General features: G+C 38.2%; 1 protein-coding gene across 8 annotated transcripts in view; it reads left to right on the plus strand.

Moving 5' to 3' along the window:
- Positions 1-22,480, plus strand: part of THSD7A (thrombospondin type 1 domain containing 7A) — a 285,664-nt gene that overhangs the window by 215,961 nt on the left and 47,223 nt on the right. For all 8 annotated transcript variants that reach the window (XM_032111028.1, XM_032111075.1, XM_032111082.1 and 5 more), the window contains 4 exons: positions 2,228-2,462; positions 5,629-5,744; positions 7,958-8,090; positions 10,801-10,904. In XM_032111028.1, coding sequence (XP_031966919.1) covers positions 2,228-2,462; positions 5,629-5,744; positions 7,958-8,090; positions 10,801-10,904 — 588 coding nt within the window. The remainder of the gene's footprint in view (positions 1-2,227; positions 2,463-5,628; positions 5,745-7,957; positions 8,091-10,800; positions 10,905-22,480) is intronic.

Consider the following 22,480-nt stretch of genomic DNA (forward strand, 5'->3'; position numbering starts at 1 on the left):
ATTTCCACATTTTGTTCAGTCTTTGCATGTTTTTTTAACTCCTGGTTTAATCTGAACAGAGCTGTATTCCCACTGAGCTGCAGACATTCATGCCCCAATGTTTTTCATTTACAAGTAATGTCAATCTCATTTTATTCCCTGGTTATACATTCTTGCATAGCTGTCGAAACTGAACCTCCATTGTCACTTTATTCTCAAATGTCTTAGGAACTGGTGACTGTGGCATTCAATTCTGGGAAAATATTTTTTCCCCCATGCACCCCCTTTAATTTTTAAATTTCATTAAATATTTCCCTTGTGTTTTTTCTCGAGCTAACATCAGATGGAAATACTTAATTTATTAACCTTCTCTACATCTTTCAAATTTTCCTTATTTAACCCTACTAATGGAGGAACGTCTAGACTCCTCACATGGTTCAATTTTCCCTTCCATGACAAATAATCTTTGACTTTACGATTTTTTTTTCTCTTCAAAATACACTCACTTTCCAAATTTACTTGCTTATATTCCTGTCTGCTTGGTTTAGCTGCTTTGTTTTTTCTTGAGGGATGATGATTAGATAACATTATGAAATTTATCACATAATCAAAATTCTACTTTATCATTTATATTTTTAATTTATTTTTTAGGAAAATATGTCTGGCATTTTTTTTAATGCTCTGCACACTGACATATTTTAACCAATTCTAATAGACTTGGCATCCATTCTGAACCAAAAAAAAATTCAAGTTATTATTTAATTCGCATTTTTGTAGGTTTCTCTAATCCTCCTTTGCAAAATTTAAGATTAGCTAGTCTGTGGCATGACATCTCAACTAATACAATGTTAACTGTTGCTTGGTTACATCAATATTTTTAGAAAAAAGCCAGAAATTAAAAATATTCCTAGAGAAATAAATTGAGGATTATGATTTTATCTTGCATTTTCATTAGAATGGACCTTTTCTTATGTGTGCTGCAGATCTAGACCATGAAGAACAACTTGGGGTATAAAGTATTTTATACTGGTGACTTGACTTTCTTGTTTTGGAGTATTTGAAGTGTCCGTTGTTTCTCTGATTACATTTACTTTCTTGTTTAATATCAACAATGAGTGCTTGAAACTCCTTCCCTCCTGCATATCTGTAGAGCAGACAGTCAACTTGAAGTTCAGTGCTGGGATCTAAAGACAATATACTCTACAACATGCATGTGGTGTGAGCATACATTTTTCTTTTTAGAGAAAAGTCATATGGATCATCAGCATTAACTAACAAAAAGCTCCTCTTTCAGTCGTCTTTCTTACTTTTCTTGTGTTTAGGAGAGGCTAAAATGTTGTTTAGATTTTTCACTGCCTTTTCATCAGTTGGAGATAGGAGCCCCATTGTTCCTTGTAGGCCAGAATCTTAAACCTAGATTCTGAGTGTCTAATAACACCAGATATTTAGCGGGCGTGATGTCTGCTCGCAGGGCTGGGCATCTAATAGCCTGTGATCAACTCTGGTAGGAAAGGCCTCTTCATTTCTCCTGGAGGATTGGGAGGCCAAAGTAGTTTTGAAGTGCTTGAATATAATAAACTGAACAGACTATCTGAAACCAAACACAACAAAGACAACATTATGTGAGCTTTTCTTCACAATCACTGACACTTGATTGCATTTTAGTCTTAACCTGCTTTTTATCTTAATCTGGACCTGAAATTGCCAGCCGTGCCATCCTCTTTGGTTTACATAACATGGATAAATATCCACTGGGACCTAGGACAAGAGCTCCAAAAATCTTATCAATTGATCTGTGCATTAGACATAAACAGTGGTCTTTAGCCATGCATAACTAGAATAATTAACAATTTTTTCTGCCTAGAGCCTTCATACGTCCTTACGTGATCTCTTGCAGTCTCTTTTAGAGAACCAAAATAGTAAGGCTGTAGATTACTCCAAGCACATTAGTGTGTTATAGAAGTTATGATTATTTTGTTATCCTTTTGGTACAGACTTACACACTGTCCATGAACAGTCTGTGTGGCTTGTTGACTGAAATTTGTCAAAGTCAATATTGGGCATATGAAGAGGAGGAAAAAGGAACAGCATTTCTTTCATGTAATCAAACTGATAATACATGTAATCAAACTGCTAAAATATAACTAAGAAAATTTCAAAGTGGGTTTGTGGTATGGGTTTTTTAAATAAAAAAAAAAAAATTGTCTCCTTCCACTGAATGATCTTTTACCCTCTTTTATTGTTCCAGGAGGAATACAGTGCCCAAATAGTAGTGCCCTCCAGGAAACACGCAGCTGTAACGAGCACTCTTGCACTGTGTACCATTGGCAGACCGGTCCATGGGGACAGTGCATAGAGGACATGTCTGTCTCTGCTTTCAACTCCTCTGCCAGCTGGAATGGGGAGGCCACCTGTTCCGTGGGGATGCAGACAAGAAAGGTCATCTGTGTGAGAGTAAACGTGGGACAAGTAGGCCCAAAAAAGTAAAGATCTTTAAAAATGTCTTCATGCTGTAATTAATGTTTGGATTTTACTGCTTTATATTTTTATCACTGGTGACTGTTTTCAAAGGCAGAAAGACCCTCTCTTTTGTGTTCTCATGAGGGAATGTTTAATCTTCTAAAAATACAAAACTGGCACAACAGGAAGACTAGATAATACCTTTCTCACGGTGGATTTTTATGGGTGGTATTTACAATGGTGATTCTGCTGACAGCCGAATAAATCCAGTTGGGTCCTTGCCACCATCAGGTTGAGTCACGATAAAATTCTTGGAGTATGTGTGTGACATGCAGACCAGCACCATTTCCAAGATCCTTGTTGCCTCCAAACAAGCAGTGCACTGTGTGGATTAGTGCAGTTCCACTCAAAAGTAGTGCAGTGAATCTCAATACAGTACAGCATTTCTTCTTCTCAGAACCAGACCAAGGAGGTGTAGCATAGTGGAACCTGACATGTCATTAATTTGAAACATTAGTTTGAACATTAGCATGACAAACTTTGTGAATTTTTTTTCCCATTTATGTGGTTTTTTAAGTTATGCCTTTGGCCCAATGATTTGGTTTTACAGTTTAATGTGTGACCAGGCTTAAATACGGATTAGCTGCTAGTAAAATGCATTTGATAATATCTTTGTAGGGATTGGCACTCTGTAAATATATACCACTCAGAACAGATTCAAAACTGGAAGAACTGATAGCAGAGGTGGTTTAGAAAGTTCATGAGGCAGCTATTTTCACACTAAATATTTGCTTGCTGCCTGCCATTTGTTGCTTTATTCTGCAGTAGATTTAAGCCTAATTTACTTTAAATGGAAATGTGTGGAGTAATGTCTGCACATTCAGTAATCTAAATGGTTGTGTATCTGCATTAAGTGGCTGTTCTATTTAGTCACGATACCATTATATCTCTTGTTTGGTACATTTACATTAAAAAGCCCACAAACCTTTAATGATTTATCATCCTTTTTAAATCTACTGTAAATGCCTGTACCTTTGATTTGACCTTAAATTCTGGGAGGAGGACTGTTTTATTCTTTCATAAATGAATCATATGAAATGAAAAAAAGTCTTCGTTGATCCTTGAAATCGTCACATCAAAATCACCTAATCGTTTTTAAAGACCTAGACATTTAGCATGAAAATATAAATAGGAACCTTGTTTTAAACTCCCCTTATAAAAAGGATTACTTTGATATGATACAATCAATATTATTGGCCTTATCTGCCTCACAAGTTACAGACTCCAGCATGTATCTTTTCTGTTTAATTTGACCTTGAGTAAGGACTGCAAAAAAATCAATACTTTGCTTTAAGCCACATATAGTAAATACAAATAATATAAAGCATAGAAATGGTGTTCTAATTGAACTAATTGCCTTGCCTAAGTATCTGAAGAGGAATTGTAGTGTTTAGTGCTCCTGAAAGATGAAGTTCTCAGTGAAATGGTGAATGTGTATATTTCAGACTGTTTTGTATGCTTATAATTTCTCCTGTATTTTTAAGAGAAAAGCCAATGCAAGAAAAGACATTAGTAAGCCAATGTTCAATGCTTTCCAGAAACACTTTTTATTTTAACCTTCAAGAAAATTTCTGACATCTTCGTCAATATATGTGATTGGTAGCAGAGGTTTTTTTGAGGTGTATCTGATCATATCTAAATACACCCTTGCATATAGAATCTGATTTTATGAATCACATGGAACCAAGGCACAAGTTGACTTAAAAATGTAAACAGATCTTACAGAGAAGTGATCGAGATTTATGCTGCTATAGCTATATTATTTCTTTTTCTTCACATTGGTGGAAGGGGAGAAAAGAGAAAGGGTGGAGATACCATTCTAAGAAGGCACCGAGGAATGGGTGCTGGTTCATGATAATTGATCATATACTGAGGAGTGAATGTGAACTGGCAGGAAAATGCAGAGACAACTGGTAGAAAGCCTGCACGAGCAAGTATTATTGCTGAAGAGTATGTTCCTGTAAAGCTGCAAATCAGCTTTTCTCCTCCTCACATTGTACAGGCATTGTTGCAGCGGGGATTACTGCAACAAGCATATATCAAACCAGGAGTCCCGTGGAAATGAAGTATATATGGACAGATTCGTGGTAGATATTTCAGAGATGTTTATTTCTCCAGCTGCATGGCCGGGGCTCTGCTCAGGAACTCCATGGCAGGGGGAGGGACCCCAACAAGGCATAGTTCTCTGCTGACCATGGAGACTAGATTTTCTTGATAGTTTACCATTAGACTTGCCTTTCTCACCTGTCTGGTCCCAGTTGCCTAGCACTGAAAAGAGGAAAAGCTAGTCATAGTAATGTTTTTCCATAATTATCCAAAAGCTCCCAAATATAGATGTTTTTCTTACATCTTTACATATTCTTCAGACAGCCCACAGTCTGTATGTGTTTAGAGCAATAGCAATTTTGAAATTATTTTAAATATTTTCAGTACTTCTGTGAGTTATTGTTCCATTCTGAAACAAGTATTGCAGCATAGAGAGTTGTTTTTCCTTGATGAAAAAGGACAGAATCCCCACAGAATGGGGAAAATGACCTGCGTAATGAGTCCCATATGTGGCAGTCCAATAATCCTTTTTATATGCTGATCAAGACTCTTCCTAAAACAAGTAAGGTTTTCTGCCTTTTCTGACAGTCTTTCTGAGTCTCATTGATCTGGCAGTTTTAAATCCTTTTCTGGTTTCTCTCATAATCACAGCCAGCTTATACCTATTTGTTCCTGGGTTAGCAGTGTTATTTGTTTTGAATATGTCTCCTTCCAGAGTTTGTATTTAGATAAAGTGATGAGACCTGAAAATGTATTTTACTAAGCTAAATCAGATGGCTTTTCTTCATAATTATGTGAAAGCTTGAAAATAACCCTTAAAATACAGTCTAGCATGGTGAGTGAGGGATGATGGTTATTTAGATCCTGAGGTGCAGAATACACCACGTTTGGCTTGCTTTCACCACATGCATTTAATTGCTACTAGTTTTTATATTAGTGCTCCATCCTGGTGAATTCGGGGCAGCAAGCACTGTCCTCATGTGTCTGCAAGCATTCAGTACCTCACATGATTCACTGCTTCATTGCAAAGTGGTTGTTTATTTGATAATGCTTCTTTGTAATTTTTGGGGTTTTTTTTTTTAGATGCCCTGAAAGCCTTCGACCTGAAACTGTGAGACCTTGTCTGCTTCCTTGCAGGAAGGACTGTATTGTGACTCCATTCAGTGACTGGACAGTGTGTCCTTCATCTTGTCAAGAAGGTAATTTTATCCATTTTGTGCTAATAGATTTTAGGAGTAAAAAAATGGGCAGTCAGACTAGCAGTCACTTTTGGCAGAATGCTTATACACATCTCTTTCTGACAGAGGACATGTAATACCTGGTACAGCTGCTGCAGGGAGGACATAGAGTTTTTGCTGAAAAGGACAGTTATTTCAATACATTTTCTATATGCATCTGTTTAGATTTTTTTTTCCACATTTTTCCTAATATTACAAACTCCCATTTGCATCTTACACTGATAAAGAGATGACTAGTTACAGGGTAGACACATATCTCTTAACATCATCAGCTTATCATCTTAACATCAATACTTGTACAATGTTAGCATTTTAATTGTCAGATTTTGGTTTTGGAAATACCTGGGTTCATGCTGTTTTCTCATCAGAAAAACCGGAGTCTTTATATACAAGGAGATAAGTATGTAGATAAGTAGACGTGCAGTTGTATATAATTTTGTCTGGCTGCTCTACTCCAAGAAAAATTGAAGGAGAGTTAATAAAAACCAACAGACTTTACATTGATGTGAATGGTCCAATTTAAACATATAATCCAACACCATTTTTATACATTTGACAAAGCTCTTTAAAACAGTGTGGGTCTCCCCTGAATTTTTATTACTCTGGAATCTCACATGAAGTTAGCGTGATGACAGGCTTAATATTAGCCACACTTTTATGCTTTATTTCTCTTTTTAAGCTTAACAGCGGGCATTTTTCCAATATGTACTATTACAGACAGACTCTGTAATACCCTCTGTTTCACAGGGTGCTAATCCCTATGTGGGACATGGTGATTACTCACAGCTACCACTTTGTCAGAATGCAAAAGATATAGTTACATCAAACATGCACACTTGGGCTGTCATGACCAATTCTTTAGGCTTTATAAAGGAAACAAGAATAAAGGTATTTTTGCAGTAATTCCTACCAGTGTTTAGTGCATTCGAACAAATGAAAAAAGGGGTTAGGAAGACTAAATTCATAACCTTTGAAAGAGAGCAGAGAATTGAATCCATTAAATCTGAATCTACAAAATAGTTATTCATTATTAAATACACGTTATTTTACAGCAGTATTAATTGTTCTTTCTGAAATACTTTTGTTGGAGGAGATCATACTGGGCAAAAATTCCATCCTTTTCTGTTCCCATTTCTATGGGTTTTAAGAAAGTTCTTGATGCAATGAGCATATCTTCATGAATATTTACCACAAACTCGTGTGCAGGCTTCTATAAAACAGTATATTTGTGAGCTAAAGGAGTTTTGTCTATTTGGCGAGTCAAACTCTCTTTATACTACACAAACAATTTTTATTTCATGGGGTTTACCCATTTGTGCCAGTAAGCAGGTCAGTAGCTTTCCTGGGCTGCACGTCCGTCTTGCCCCTTGTGCCAGCTCCTGGCATCTCCTGGAGCTGTTTGACTCGGGAGTGAAGGGTTTCCTCCGTGCTGAAGAGTGGCCAGGTGGTGGAGAGTCACCGCCGGGATTCTCCTACTGCTCGCTCCTAATTACAATTGCTTGGCTGTGGTCCAGCACACTTCTGTGATCAGACAAGCTGCAGCTGCTGTAATAACCCACCCAAAGCTGATATCAGCCCAGTCAGCCAAATGTCTGCTCTACTGCTCTCTGTGAAAAAAAAACCAAACTTCCAAGATTTTTACCTAACAAAGGCATTGCTGTGGAACTAATACTGATATGTAGCTTTTCTCTTAATTTTCTGCCTGAAGAGCCAATACCTGAAGATGACTGAAATTAAAATTCCTAAAGGAACTATTCACTTTTGTAGTTTTTCATTAATAATGGATGACCATAATAATTAAAAAATGCAAACTGTAAAGGAATCCTAGAGCAGAATTTCTAGTTTTACATGCAGATGATTAGGGTAAGGTTATAGCTTCAAACTGTAAAGTGTAGCAGCAAACTGAGCTGGTTTAATTTTTTTTGTATTGAACTGTTTATTCATTTCAGCTGTCTGTTCATTTGTTCAGTATTGCCGGTATTGCTTTCTGTTTAGTTCTGCTTTCTGGCCTTGAGCTGAAATTGAAGTGTTTTTTCTATTAGGCTTAATTTTTCTGCTTATGGGAAAAATAGCATGTCAATATTACGGCATTTGGTTCAAATACCTTGTTTTCAACCTAATTAGTTTCATCTCTATGTAGCAGCAGTAAAAACAAGCTATTCTGTTCTTTGCAGGGGGTGTCACAGTAAGGAAGCGGTCCCGACACCGAGTCATCATCCAGCTCCCTGCCAATGGTGGTCGGGAGTGCCCAGACTCTTTGTTTGAGGAAAGGGAATGTGAAGCTTCTCCTGTCTGTCATAGCTACAGGTATGTGAGACAATCAACCAGAAAGAGCTCAGACATGATTGTTAAACTTTTACTACCTCTAAAGCTTGCTGAATTCCATTTCTTAGCAGTTGTTGTTTTTCTAACATGTACTATTTAGAAAATAGGATACACATCTGAATCAAGGTTTCAGTCTACATATCAATAGATATGTAGACTCAGCTGGGCCCATAGGGAATCACCGGTTCATTTTGTTCCAGTTCCTTCTCAAGAACATTGCAGCAACTAAGAATGACTTTCCAGAATAAATTTTTCCTAGAAACTGTTTTGACATTCTATGCATGAAAAAAAGTCTTTCTAAACGATCCAAAGTGCTGAACTGCAAGCTTATATGTTTAGGAGAGCTGAGTTCTGGTGCCACACTGTTCAACCTACCATATCCTTCATTTTTCTATCCCTGTAAGCCCTGAGACAGTCCAGAGCTGAAGATATTCCCCATATGCCCTGTGTCCTCTGCATTGTCTGATCTTCACCACAGAATGTTGAGGACTGTTCCAGAAGGTGGAACCATCATTGCTTAAGAAAATGTTTGGATAGTTCTGTAATATCCATCTGAGTGTGTGGGAAGGTCTAGACATACAACAAGATCTGGTTGTTGATAGAGACAAAGTTTAGAAGATTTTGATGGTGTTAGTTAGATTTACTTGACAAAATAATAAAAAGATTTTTTTTTCTGTTCTATGAATAGTAATACACATGAAGCTATTCTCTGTTGCAGAGGTAAAAATAGAATTTAAGCATAGTTTAATGAAAATAAATTGAGATTAAAGAAATGTGATTCTTTCATCATCTGATAAGAATTATCATTTCAAATTGATTAGGAGCTCACACTCTATGCAACTAAGAGATATTAAAAGATTGAAAAGAACATTGGGAAGCTACTAAAATCAGTACCCTAAACACCAGAGAAATAGAGCTCAAGAACTTTTTATAGTCAAAATTAGAGCCAGAGTTTTATCTTTTAAAATGCTGGTTGCTCCTCATCTCTTCAGTATCTGAGCTGCATGATAATGTGCTGAGCATAAGAAAGAAGAGTTGCTAGTGGTAGATGAGGTCATTTATATTTCATGACACGAACTAATACTAAACACATGTTCCATATATTTCCTTTAGCATCTTTCTGACCTGCACACATGCTGCAACAGATGGACTCACATGCAGCTGGCTCATGCCTAAGTTAGTTGCTGTCCCATAGAGGCAGGTTGCAAGGAAACTCGAGGTGCAAAACCATTGAAATAGTTTAAAACATGCAAACTGCTGATGGCTGGAGCTGTGGACAACTGTGGATTATTTTAGAGTTGTGACAACAAACAGTCTTGCCTGGATTTGTTATATTTAAGGACTGGGGTATTCTGCAGCATTAGCAGGGAACTTTTAAAAAGTTTCATAGAGGTTTATATTAATGATAGAATAATTTAAGCAGTACAATATTTCATTTGTTATCAATGTTCTTTTTGTTTGTGTTTTATTTTTGATATGGTGAGCCGATATTCACATTGTGTTGGTTTTCTTGGCTGGCTCCACATTTGTAAGGTGTTGCCACTTAGCAACCCAAGATCCCAGGAATTTCCTGAGATGCCCTTGCAAGCACTCAAGCCCACTGCCCCAATACTTTCCTGTAGCTACCCTTCCTTTTTGTTTCTTATTTCTCCTTTTGGAATAGTATTTTTCAAGTGAAGCTTAACAAAGGTATTTGTTTGTTGTGACAACCTTACCTTTGTAATCATATCCTTTAAGGTTTGTGAAAACAAAATAAAAATCCTAAAATTTTGGTCATCCTACCTTATCTTAGTAGCTCCAAGACTTGTCCCTGTTTCAAGAAAGGCAGAATTGCTCCATTTATTTTTGTGTTGGAAGGCATGCCTAAGGGAGGGGGTGAAAAAAGACCTGGGGAAGAGGAAAGATCAAGCACCTAATAGTGACAGTATTTACTGCCCAAAGACAATCTCAGTATTGCCTGAATCAGAAATCAACCCTGCAGTCTTAACTCTGGAATGTATTTGGGAAACTTCAATACACCTTTGCTTCACTCACTTAGGTGGAAGAAAGAAAGGAAGGAAAAGAAAGTGGGAAAGAGGGGAGGTTTATTAGGGTGTGGTACTATTTAAAATTTGTCTTTACTTAATTGGTCCGTGCTGATTTTTGAGATGTTAGTGTCCTTTCATTAAATCCACTTTTCAAATTTCAGTATGTCATTTTGTTGAATCATATAATACTCTAAGCATGCTCAGATATAAATTCATAGCAAAGGAGTTCTCTTGTTAAATGGGTAATCAATGCACGTAATTTTATTGTTCTGTGTAGTTTTCTTTTTTGAATTTTCTTTTTCATATTTTGTATAACTGTGTTAGTGCTTTGTCTTAATATATTCACTGTGTATTTTTTTGGCACTGTTAATATAACTTTGTGCTTCAAAATCCTTGGAAATGTATATGGTTTGCTTTCTCTTTCCACGTTTGCTTCCTCCTTTCTTCCATATGTTCTTAGTGGCCTCATCCTAAAAGAACAAAAAAAAGTTAATGGAATAGAGATAAGTTTATGGTACTGTTACTAGTTCTTTTGTGAAGTGCCTGTGACCAGTTAGTAAAAATAAGCAACAGCTCATGGTGATTTATAACACCATCTAGCACTCGTGCTGCCTTGGGTTTGATGGCTACAAGGTTCAGATGGATTGCTTCCCCTCTCATTTCAGGTGGAAGACCCACAAATGGCGCAGGTGCCAGCTGGTACCGTGGTACGTGCGCCAAGACAGCCCGGGAGCACATGAGTCTTGTGGACCTGGGCTACAGGCAAGAGGTTAGACCCTTTGTTTCTGTCATTTATTCCTCAGAAATCTATAGATGCACTGCTGTGGGAAGTGCCTTACATTTTAGGACTTGTAACCTAATTTTATCTATCTTTATGGGCATCAGCAAAGGAAAATACTGAAAGTGTTTAGGGCCATGTCTCAGTATGTTTGGAGTCTCTGGCAGCACAGAGATCCTACAGCCTCTCTGCCATTTGCTCCCTGCTGCAATTTGCCTGTGTGACCCCTTACCCTTTCACTGTATATCTCTGAGGACAGTCTGGCTACTTCTTCTCTATACTCTCAAATTAAGGTAGTTACAGAGACCAATGGGAGCATGAGAGATGCAAGACTTTGCATTTACACTGTTAATGTTCAGTGCCAGCCCATTTCTCCAGGTTGTCAAGGTCCTTTGAATGGCAGTCCTTCCAGGTAAGTACTGACTGCTCAAACTGCCATCGTCCTCAAACTTGCTGAGCATGCTTTCTGTACAGGTTGTTAAGGAGACTAAACAGAATTGTGCCTGGAATTAACCACTGAGGTGAAACAATCTTAAACAGCTGCTGGTTAGACTTCTAAACCACCGACCCTTTGAGCCCAATGATTCAGACATTTTTGCACCATTTCCATTTAACAGCAAATAATTTTTACATCCAAATCCAGCTTTGCTGTCACCTGTTGTCCTGGGGTGATGTTATGAAGCCACTTTAGTCCTTAACCATCCGCTTCATGCCCAAGGATGCTCTTTCTTTAAGATGGACCTGGGGGGCTTGGCAGGGCTCAGGAGGGAGTGCCCTGGGAGCGCTGTGCTGGTTTTTGGATTTCTTTTGTGTTACAGCTAGCTGGGAAAATGTTTTGTTGGTTTTTCTTGTTCTTTTTGCCCTTCCTTTCTCTTGCCTCATTGCCTCTCTTCCCTCCTCGCTGGTCCGGGGAGCCTGAGGAGTGCCCCTGGCTGGTCCAAGCCTACGTGTCTGTTCCCAAATACAATTTGTTGTATTTGGAGGGGTTTTTTTTTTAATCCTGTTCTACACGGTTTTGTTTGTGTGTTAATAAACAGTTTGTTTTTTCCACTTTCCCTTATTGTGACCCACTTTTATTGGTGGAGGAAAAGGGGAGGCCCTTTTCCCTTCGGAGGAGACACTCATTCTGGAGTGTTTCCTCCTGAAGTTTTGTCTCCAAAACCAAGACACCTGTCTTCATAGAGAATTTTGTGGCTTTAGCAGTTGTGTATGTGTGGCTCTGTTAAGTATAGCTGGGATAAGGCCTTTGTAGGTGCATTAAATACATTCAATAGGAAAATAAATGCAGTTCGTATTTACTGTGTTACAGTAATTGAATTGCTTTGAACTACTGGCCAACCTTGAATTCCAGGAAGGTTTTTCTCCTTTGTTGTTTCTGAGCTCAAACTTCTATTTGTTAAAGCACTGTTAAGTTATTGGCTCAGCAGATTGTGCCATTCCTGAGGAAGGACATTGCTAACTGCAGAAGTGAAATGTTCAGGTCATTAACTTCCTTGCAGTGTTAAAGGAGGTCATGGTATGCTTAAAAAGTTATGAAGTAAATCTTAGGATAGTAGCTCCTGCCGCTTACTCAGAAAGTGTTACAGGAGATCAATTTAGAGCTTACCACAAAAAGAAACCTTAAGGCATTGCCTGTTAATACAAAAGACTTCTGGCTGTGGTAATTATTTCAAAGGTTTATCACAACGGAATCTATTTCTAGCAGCTCTGGAGGATACATTCAGATTACACGCTGAGAAAATAAGATTTCTGTCTTTGATGGCAGGAATTCAGATTGTACAAAGTGTTGTCTTCTGTGCTTGTATGGTAGTACCTAAATCTCTTGACTTTGCCTCAAAGTCTGTCAATAAAGAAAGGTAGCTAATAATAGTGCATGCAGATTGGATTTTATTATTCTTTTGTGTCGTGAGAGTTTCTTTTTATTTTTTTAAACATAATTCCAATCATGTACAGGCCACACATATACAGAATAATAAATTATCTTGAAATTAATAGCCCTGTAGTTTTCAAATCTGATAAAACAGACTGGCAGAATTTCCCTTTGGTACTACACAGAGTTCGATATTGTGAAAGATGATGTATTCAAGCAGTAATCTTGTTCCCACAAGCAGATATAATGGAAGTAGCTCTCTAGTGTAATGTGGTCAAGTGGTAGGATGAGTAATCCTTAATTAGGAACCCCTGGAGCAGCTAGGCCAGAAGAAAGCTGGTGTTTTTGATACAATTCGGTGAATGTTTCTGAGATAAATTGTTAGAAAGGAAGATTTTTGTTTACTCCTGTTTTTTTTTCAGGTCCATCCCATGTGTAAATTCCATTGTAGAATTCATAGAGCAAGTAATTCAAGTTGGACAGCAGAAGTTTATTTGTGCCTCAGTCCAGATAGCTAAATATGAATCTAAATATTGTTTAGGCTGTTGCAGTGGTGAAAGTTACAAGCATTAAAGACAGAGAGGTTTTTGCCCAGTATTTTTTCCCATTTATATAAGTGATATAAATCAACATAAAATGCAAGTTTCAAACTCAGGTATATTATGTATCATGTCTCAGTGTTGTAATACCTCACAATGTGTTGATCGTATCTTTTACTTCTGTACTCAGTAAACTGATAATCTGTAGGAGCTAAACAAAGTAGTACAGCTTTTCCTTAGATTGAAACAAGTAAAATATTTTACCTTTACAATGAATATGACTTGGAAATACAAGTTGAATTTTTGCACAAAAGTAAATTTCCCTTTGGAAAACACAATTCTCTAATTCTAGAGATTATCAGATAAAGTTTTATTTGTTTCACACCTCAGAAAATTGCATTTTGAACATGAATAGTGTGTTTTATTTCATAATATAATTTATCTCCTACACAGGGCATCAACATATTCCTTATCCCCTCTTAATTTTCAAATTCAAAATAGGCATGTGTGAATTTTCAGTGATACACATTATTTTGTTTGGTCCCCTGAACAAGAGTTGATTTCATGCAAGGTGCTCGCTGAAGGGAGGCTGACCTGAGAGCAAACAGACTGAGATCTGCTCTGGACAGTATTAGGAAGGTTTTACCAATTCCTGAAGGAAGACGCTGGAAGAGGTTTTATCTCCTCTCCCTGTTAATTATTGGCTCCCTCCTGCATACTTTGCTACTTGTAGATAGAATTTTTATAGGCTGTGGAAAACTTTGCATGTTAATATGTCATTAAAAAATTCTGTACTATAAATAGTTTCTTTAATGGCCATTTTGTGATGTAGAAACAGAAAAGGCTGAGCTTCTACTGTACAAGTCCTTTGAACCACCCCAAAATCAGGAAATGCTAAACACTGAAATAAGAAATCCATTTGGTATAACATTCTGATACTGCATTTATGATTGCTGCTGTAATACAGATATTTTGAACAGTACATTTAACTGTTTGTGATTTCTATACAAATATTGACTGTGAAAATTGTTGACATAACACCATTTCTTTTTCAACTGAGAAAGAGTTCTCTTTCAAGTTTCTGGTGCTCATGATTGCAGAAATCACACATTCATCCCTTTGTGCTAGTTTGCTTTTGATGACAAAGCAAATAATAATTTTGTAGAAGTAATCTCTGCCCTTTGGTTTCCTGTGCATTGTCCTTTCATTTTGTGTTGATACTCAGTAGAGCAAGTAATTCCATTCTTCTGTGTGGAAAGAGTTCTGAATTCCTCTTTTTCAGTGCAAGGGGATATTGCCATTGCTATGAGCTTGTCCTATTTCTGATCTGATGGCCCACACACAACCACTGTAACACACAGATTATCAGCAAATGTGTTAAATGAGAAAGAATAGGAATGTGCACCAAGGAAAAGATACATCTGACCATGCATTCATTAGCAGTTTATTTTGAACAAAATAGCCTGTTACTGTTAAAATTTTAGTTAGAAAGATAATTAAATCTGAAGGAAAGATTAGAAGTTAGAAATCATTAAAAATGACTGCTTAGGTGTCTGATCTTAAGAGTCTGTGAGTAACTAGAGCATATGCATCCCTTGCTTTATGTCACAACTTTACTATTTGCACTTCCATCCTTCAGCTTTTTTATCACATTTGGTCTTTCTTGGCAGAAGAGATACTTGGGTGAATCATAAAGTTTAGAATTGTGATTCATTGTTAAAGACAACTTTGTTTTTATCTGTCTTGTATAATGAAGGTTTTTTTACAAATCACGTCCGTTTAAATGAATGTCATAAAACTGTAACTTGGGTCAATGCAGAGGAAAGAGAATAAAAGGATTTGGTGGCTTCTGGGTTTTGTTTTAAAAAAAGATTTTCTTTAGAAGTGTTTTTAAAAAATGTTTGTTAGCTATTCATGCAAATAATGGGCAAGTATTTATATCTAATCCTAAGCGCAGTAAAATAGCACTTAATACTGAGCAGCAAATTCATTGCTGTAGTCATGAACTGTATTTGAAGAAGGTTGGTGGTCATAGCAATCGTGTTGAATTCCTATGTTGAATGAAAATCTGAATTTGTATCACTGAAAAAATGCCTTTTAACAGTGGATAAGCAGGGCAGGAATGTATTACAGAACTGAAGCAACTTAAGACATCAGTCTTTTGTTCAAAACCCTCAAGAGGAGATGATGTGTGTGCATCAGCAAGGAATTTGAAACCTCCTTTTAACCTACCCAACAAGAAAACTAAATACAGAAAACAGCTATATTTTACTGCAACATTTATGTTGTGTTTATTTTCATCAGCTGTTTCTCAACTAACAAGACTAATTTGGTCAGATGTATTGATGAGCCACCTGAAATTCATGAGAGAGGCACAGTGGTGGCAAACACAAAATACCACCCTCCCCCCAAAGAAAATAAAAATAAAAAAACAACTACCAGCCAACAACTAGAACAAGAGGATAAATGCTTAATAAACCCAAGCTACTAATATTTGATGGGGATTTGGATTCTCATGGTGAGAAGAATCTGCTTCAGCAGGGGTGTGCTAAGAGATATCACTCTGTATTTTTGAGGCCAACATTTATTAATACATAAATCTAACTTCAGAATAGTAGTCTGCTCAATGAGATAGAAAAATGAAGTTTGAAATTGTGAACAACTTAGGCAGGTATGTGTTATGTTATACTCATATCTTAAATCTGTGTTAGTAGATCTCGGCTTCAGTGACTTGTGAAGGAACTTAGAAATACAGCTCAAATCCCTTTAGAATTGTATAGGAAAACCTAAGAAAGACTAAAACTTGTTTTGCCAGTAGCTCCTGCAAATTGAAGTAGGGCTTATTGGGCTGCATCCCAATGGTAGTGAAGAGGACATGTAGCAGATGAGAAGCTTGAGTGCCCAAACTGCGGTAGCCTGATCACGTCATGACGTACATGGATGGATGCACATGGTATGGACCATCCCAGTGACCGAAAAGAGATTTGCAGAAGGATGCACAGCCTGCAGTCCTTGCCATCATGAATCTTCCTCAGAGTTTTGTAGGAGACATGGGATGAAAATTGCGAAATCTGTCAGGATATTCCGTAATAGCAAGAGGAAGGTTAATTGTAAATTTAAACAGAAGTTAAAGTAACCAGACTGTCAGAGAGAATACCTGAATAGCTGTGCTTGATGTAACTGGGAATTGGCCTTTAATAAAGACCTGGTCTCGAGCTCTCACTACTCTTTATTCACAGGGTGTATGTAGTGATTTGAAAGACAAAGGAATGGGAGGACGCTTCCCAGGATGGCCATGAGCACGCAGAGAAGCCTTGCAGGCTTGTTTGAGCCATGGGGAGACTCAAAGGCAGAACAAGTGGTCAAAAGCACTTTTCTTGCTCCATAGCTAAAAAGGGACAGCAGCCTCCCTCTCCAGGCATCACTTATGGAGGCAGGGGACTTTGCTGTTGTGGGTGTTTCATGCCCTTGCTGAAAGCACAAGATCATGGAGTGCTGCTCCTCATGGAGCTATAAACTACTATTTTAATGTCATTGAGACTTAACAGATGAGAGTGCTCTATTGCCTAGTTTGTATTTTAGCAAAGTACAGTGATCATCTTCAGTAGTCATACGTAAGAATTTGGACAACTGCTCAAAAGCAGTGTTTACATAAGAAGTTAATTTTTTATTTGCAAAAAAAGAGCCACAATCTCCAGACAACTTTATTTAGCCGAAATACATTGTTATTGTCTTTGGAACATAAAGAACACTCAGGCTTGTATTTTCACAATATTATGGGCATGTGCTCCTTCCTAAGGTACTTCATGGTAGGAACATTTTGTCACACTGTGTCTAGTCTGCTGTGTCCCACAAAGAAAGAAATAAACTTAGCTGAAATCATAGCTGAAACTATTCTCTTCTTATAGAAGGCATAAGAAAAGGTAGTGTGCTGAAATAATTCTTGTTTTTTAGAATTGAAAAGGAATATTTTTGTTGTTAAAAACACTTAACAATTGAAAAAATGGTATCACAAGTGTGTTGTAAAAGAAAGGACAATAGATCACCTTCATTTATCAAGAAAATTTTAGGTACAGGATTCACTGAATTTCATATCTCAGTGAAATGTCAGTGAAGTATGCTAATGATGGTAGCACTAGAAAGGTTTTTATATAAACTAACACATGACATGACTTGCTGAAATACAGTCTCAGTGTTTCATTATGCCCACAAGAAATATATTAGCCTGTAGTCTCCTGTGGGGACTTGGTGGAAACAATGCTATCCGATAAAGTTTTAATTACATCAAAGTCCCTTGTCTATTAAATTTAGACTGCTATTTATTTCACACCTTTCTTCTGGGAGCTAATAGTTGTTAAATACCAGAACATGGTTTCCATGTTAAATTTGATTTTTCTTTTAGCTGTACTCTTGGTTTATGTTTTCACTTAATAATTCAGTGTTTAATTCAGTAATGGAGGAACCATGCTCTTTCCACTTACTGCTAATGTCTGTAATAAATATAATGTGGTTGTATAAGCAAAATAATTAGCCTGGTATGGTATAGCTTTATGTAGTTGAAGACACTTCTCTCTATAGTGAGTTAATCAACTTCTACAGAATGTAGTTAAAAAACCATAGGTTTGATCAAAGATGCAGGGAATGAGTTTGCCCAGATTAGCTTGTGAGTGGAAAAAGTAACTCCTCTAACGGTGAGAGCATTTCAGGTGTCAAGACAGTTAGCTGGCCAAAAAATGTATTAATGGAATGTATAGGGTTGTCAAAATCCCTGCTTCTAATAATGGAAAAATACCCACTTTTCGCAGTTACAAGGAGTATAAACCTTTCACAATGATACTTGAATCTGGAAAATAACAATAGGAAAATAGAACACAGAATGAATCATCCAGGTCTTGTCAACTAGAAGTAGCATGAATAGTTATGGACAGGCAGTGTGAAAATTAAGATTCGGGAATTGATTTAGTATGCCAAGCTGTCCTCTAATTTGTGTTGTTATTAAGGTGAAATATTTACGTCTTGAGAATGAAGAGTTTTCCTGCTTTGATTGCTATGGTACAACTGACAGTTAATCTGGAAAAAAACTAAAGTGTTAATCCTCAGGGGAGCTTTTCACCTGAGTCTGCCTGATGTAAACTAGATACATTAATATGAGTCTGAAAAAAATCATGGCAGAGTGGATATATGCTGATGGAGTAATGTTTAATAACTAGGAAAGATGAGGGAATGAATACTAGCTTTAGAGAAACTCAATTTAGCTAGAAAGAAAGAATGTTGTTTGGTGGACAATGTTTACTGTCCTATCAAAGGACTAGATGGAGAAGCAGTATGTAAAATGAGTATTAAACTTTCAAAGAAATTTAATGAAGGATATTGGCTAATTAGTCGACTGTCTGTTAGCCCTTGGCCGAGTATAGTTTTCATTGCTGAAAATGGTGGCCTGTATCTCCCTGATAATGCAGTGAAGATAATGCAATTAGTTTTGCTGATGTGTGCACGTAGCAAGGTCAAACTCAAGACAGAGGATTTAGGTTTGACCTCTGTGAATTTCCACATGGCGAAACTAGTCTGAACTATGCTTTTACCTTAAGGAAATTGATGTGTGCTATTAGCAGAGAATTGTATCTCACAAGAATCCAAAGCTATAGCCTAGGCTTTTATTGGAAGATAGGAGTTTGACTTGTGTTTTTCTAAAATATTTGTGTAATCTTAGAAATCCGATAGTATGGATTTTCAATTTTTAGATATTTGATTTTTCTCACTGAATCACTAGACCTACGTCTGAAAAAAATATTTCCTCATATAAACTACACTAAAAATAATAGGATTTGACAGAATAATTGTATTAGACAGTGTGCAGCTGGTCACAATAAGCACAACTTAATGCAGTGCTGAGCCTATTACAAACAGTGCTGGCAGCCCTGCTCCAAAGGGCAGTCAAGGATCAGGGAAGTTGTTTGCTTAGTATCTCAGGAAAAACACACCCCCTCCCTTTCAGTGTTTTACCACAAACGTGTGGCAAAAACAGTTCCCTTGGGACCTTTGGATATATTTTAGTAGGCACAAGGACTTGAAATGGAACATACGGGTCAAGTTCAGCTTCCTACAGTCTTCATGAGGCAGAAATTTAGTTTAGAACTGTCAAACTAAAAAGCTTTTTTAAGAAATCACAGGTCACTAGACCATTACAATTACCTCAAAACAATCTAAAAAAAAAAAGTTTCCTGAACTGTTGTAGCGGGTTCAGTTCGTAAACCGGGCAGAAACATCAATTAAGTGTAGTGGTTTGGTTCAAAATATCTATTACTTACTTATTTTCCTTCTGTGAGATAAGAATTAGGAGAAAGCAAAGCAGACACAAAACTGTGTTTTTTATTTATTAACAGTTTATTAACAGACCTAAAAGAAAGAAAAAAGTCAGACTAAGCCTTCAGAACACTTCTCTTCCCCCCACCTTTCTCCCTTCTCCCACTGACAATGTAAAAAGACAACCCTTAAGATTCTCAATCAGTTTACTACCTCTATAATAACCTTTTTCAGTTCACTTAGGGAGAGGAGTCTCTCTTGCTCATGCTATGGAGACAGCTCCACAAGAAACAGTTCTCTCATGGCTTCAATGTTACAGCAAGACAGCCGCCCAGGTTGGTTCTCTGCTCGCATGTGAAAGTCCCTTCCCTCGACTTACAGCATTCCCCACAACTGCTTTCGAGGGTCCAATCTTTAGCTAATGGGGTTCCATTTTAAGGATGAGCTGTTCAGAAACAAAGGTTCTCTTCACCTATCTCTGGGAGCATCTTCATCTCCAGGAACAGAGGTCTTCTCCTTGCCTGGGAGTAAGGGTAGTCATCACTTTCATCTACCTCTGTTCAAGCTTCTCATCAAATTACAGCTACTTCAACATTTGCTTATTTCAGCACAGGTGCTTTTCCTCACAATTGCAGTTTGAACGCTCCACCCCCCCATGCTTTCATGAAATTGCAACGGGTACTCTGATGTATCATAGTCCATCACCACAGCTTTACAACATTATAGCTCCTAGGTTTGAAGCATCTTCTCTTTCTTTCTCTCAGGGTTTCAGCCCTTCCTTCTTCACTGACTTAGGTGTCTTTATGGTGTTTTCTTCACTTGCCTTCACCTTTCCTCTGACTCGGGAGAGGACTGATGTCTGCAGGCTTCATCCGTTCTAGAGGAAACTTACAGCACTAAAAGGGTTCATCTCACCTGGGCCTTGCAGCTGGAATTCGCCTCTCGCTGTTGGCCACATGATCTTTGCTGGGTAGTGGCCTCAGATGAATTTCGGCTGCACTGGCTGAGGGATGGCCTGCACAGAGCAGAGGGGCTGCCTGCACAGAGCAGGGCTGTGGCGGGGGCCTGGCCCGCATGGAGCAGGGGGCTGCCTGCACAGAGCAGGGCTGTGGCGGGGGGCTGGCTTAAAAAAGTTGCCGATACTCAAACTAGCCAGTTGATAGGTTCTGCCAGGTTATAGAGGAAGCTGTAAGCACCTCCTTGCAAGAGAATCACTTCTGTGGCTGAAGCCCTCTTTACTAAAAACCCAAACTATACTAAACCATGATAACTATGCTTCCTTTTTTCCTCCTGGAGGAAATAGTTATAGAATCATAGAATATCCTGAGTTGGAAGGGACCCACAAGGATCATCGAAGTCCAATATCTGGCCCTGCACAGGACAGCCCCACGAGCCACACCATGTACCTGAGGGTGTTGTCCAAATGCTTCTTGAATTCTGTAAGGCTTGGTGCTGTGACCACTTCCCTGGGAAGCCTCTTCCAGTTCCCAACTGTGTGAAGAACCCTTTCCTTATATCTAAACTAACCCCCCTGACGCAGCTTCAGACCACTCCCTTGTGTCCTGTCAATGGTCACCAGAAAGAAGAGATGGGCACCTGTCCCTCTTCTTGCCCACTCATGGGCAGTTTTCTCTTTTATTTATTATCAAACTCCTTTTTTCTCCAGCAGTTGAACGTGATTTTTTTTTTTCAATACATGCTAACAGAGCAATTATTGTCAACACAATTGAAGAGCTATGCTTAAATTATGGAGTATAATTTAAAAAGCTATATTCCTTCATAGGTATACAGAATATTTGGATGCAATGCTACTGCAACAATAGGTGACCCAAATTATTTTACAATCTCGAGCTACCGCATCTACTGAGTGCTGTCAGATGCCAAGAAGCATAAATATAATTCTATTGTGTGAACAAACAACTAGAAGTTTCCTATCTTGTTACTGTATAATAAGTCTTATGTTGTTTTGGGGAAGGACCTAAAGTTAGGTTTACTGAGCTTAGGATAGAATAGATAAGCAACCATGCATACAAAAAATATACTTGAGAAACAGTTATAGAGCACTGTTGACTTTGATGAAGGGGTAGAGAGCCTCCTCGGCAAGTTTGCTGGTGATACAAAACTGGGATGAGTGGTTGATACCCCAGAGGTCTGTGTAGCCTTTCAGAAGGATCCAGAGAGTTTGGAGAGATGGGCAGAGAAGAACCATCTGATATAAAACAAGGGCAAGTGCAGGGTCCTGCACCTGGAGAGAAATAACCCCATGCACCAGCATAGGCTGGGACTGACCTGCTGGAGAGCAGCTCTGTGGAGAAGGACCTGGGGGTCCTAGTGGACAATGAGTTTTCCATGAGCCAGCGATGCCCTTTATGGCCAAGGACACCAGTGGTATCCTGGGGCGCATTAGCAGCATTGCCAGCAGGCTGAGGGAGATGATCCTGATCCTCTACTCAGCCCTGGTGAGTCTGCACCTGGAGTCCAGTTCTGGGCTCCTCAATACAAGAGATACATGGAACTCCTGGAGCAGATACAGCTGAGGGTAACAAAGACGATTAAGGGACTGGAGCATTTCTCTTTTGAGGAAAGGCTGAGGGAGCTGGGCCTGTTCAGCCTTGAGGAGATTGAGAGGGGATCATATCAATGTCTATAAGTATTTGAAGGGAGGATGTCAAGATGACAGAGCCAGGTTCTTCTTGGTGGTGCCAAGTTTTAGGACAAGAGACAATGAGCAGAAACTGAAGCGCAGCTGAACATGAAGAAGAAATTTTTTACTGTGAGGATGACTGAGCACTGGAACAGATTGCGCAGAGAAGTTGTGGAGCCTCCTTCCCTGGAGGTATTCAAAAGCCTTCTGG

Source organism: Corvus moneduloides, chromosome 1 (genome assembly GCF_009650955.1).
Source record: "Corvus moneduloides isolate bCorMon1 chromosome 1, bCorMon1.pri, whole genome shotgun sequence".
In the NCBI taxonomy this organism is placed as follows: domain Eukaryota; kingdom Metazoa; phylum Chordata; class Aves; order Passeriformes; family Corvidae; genus Corvus; species Corvus moneduloides.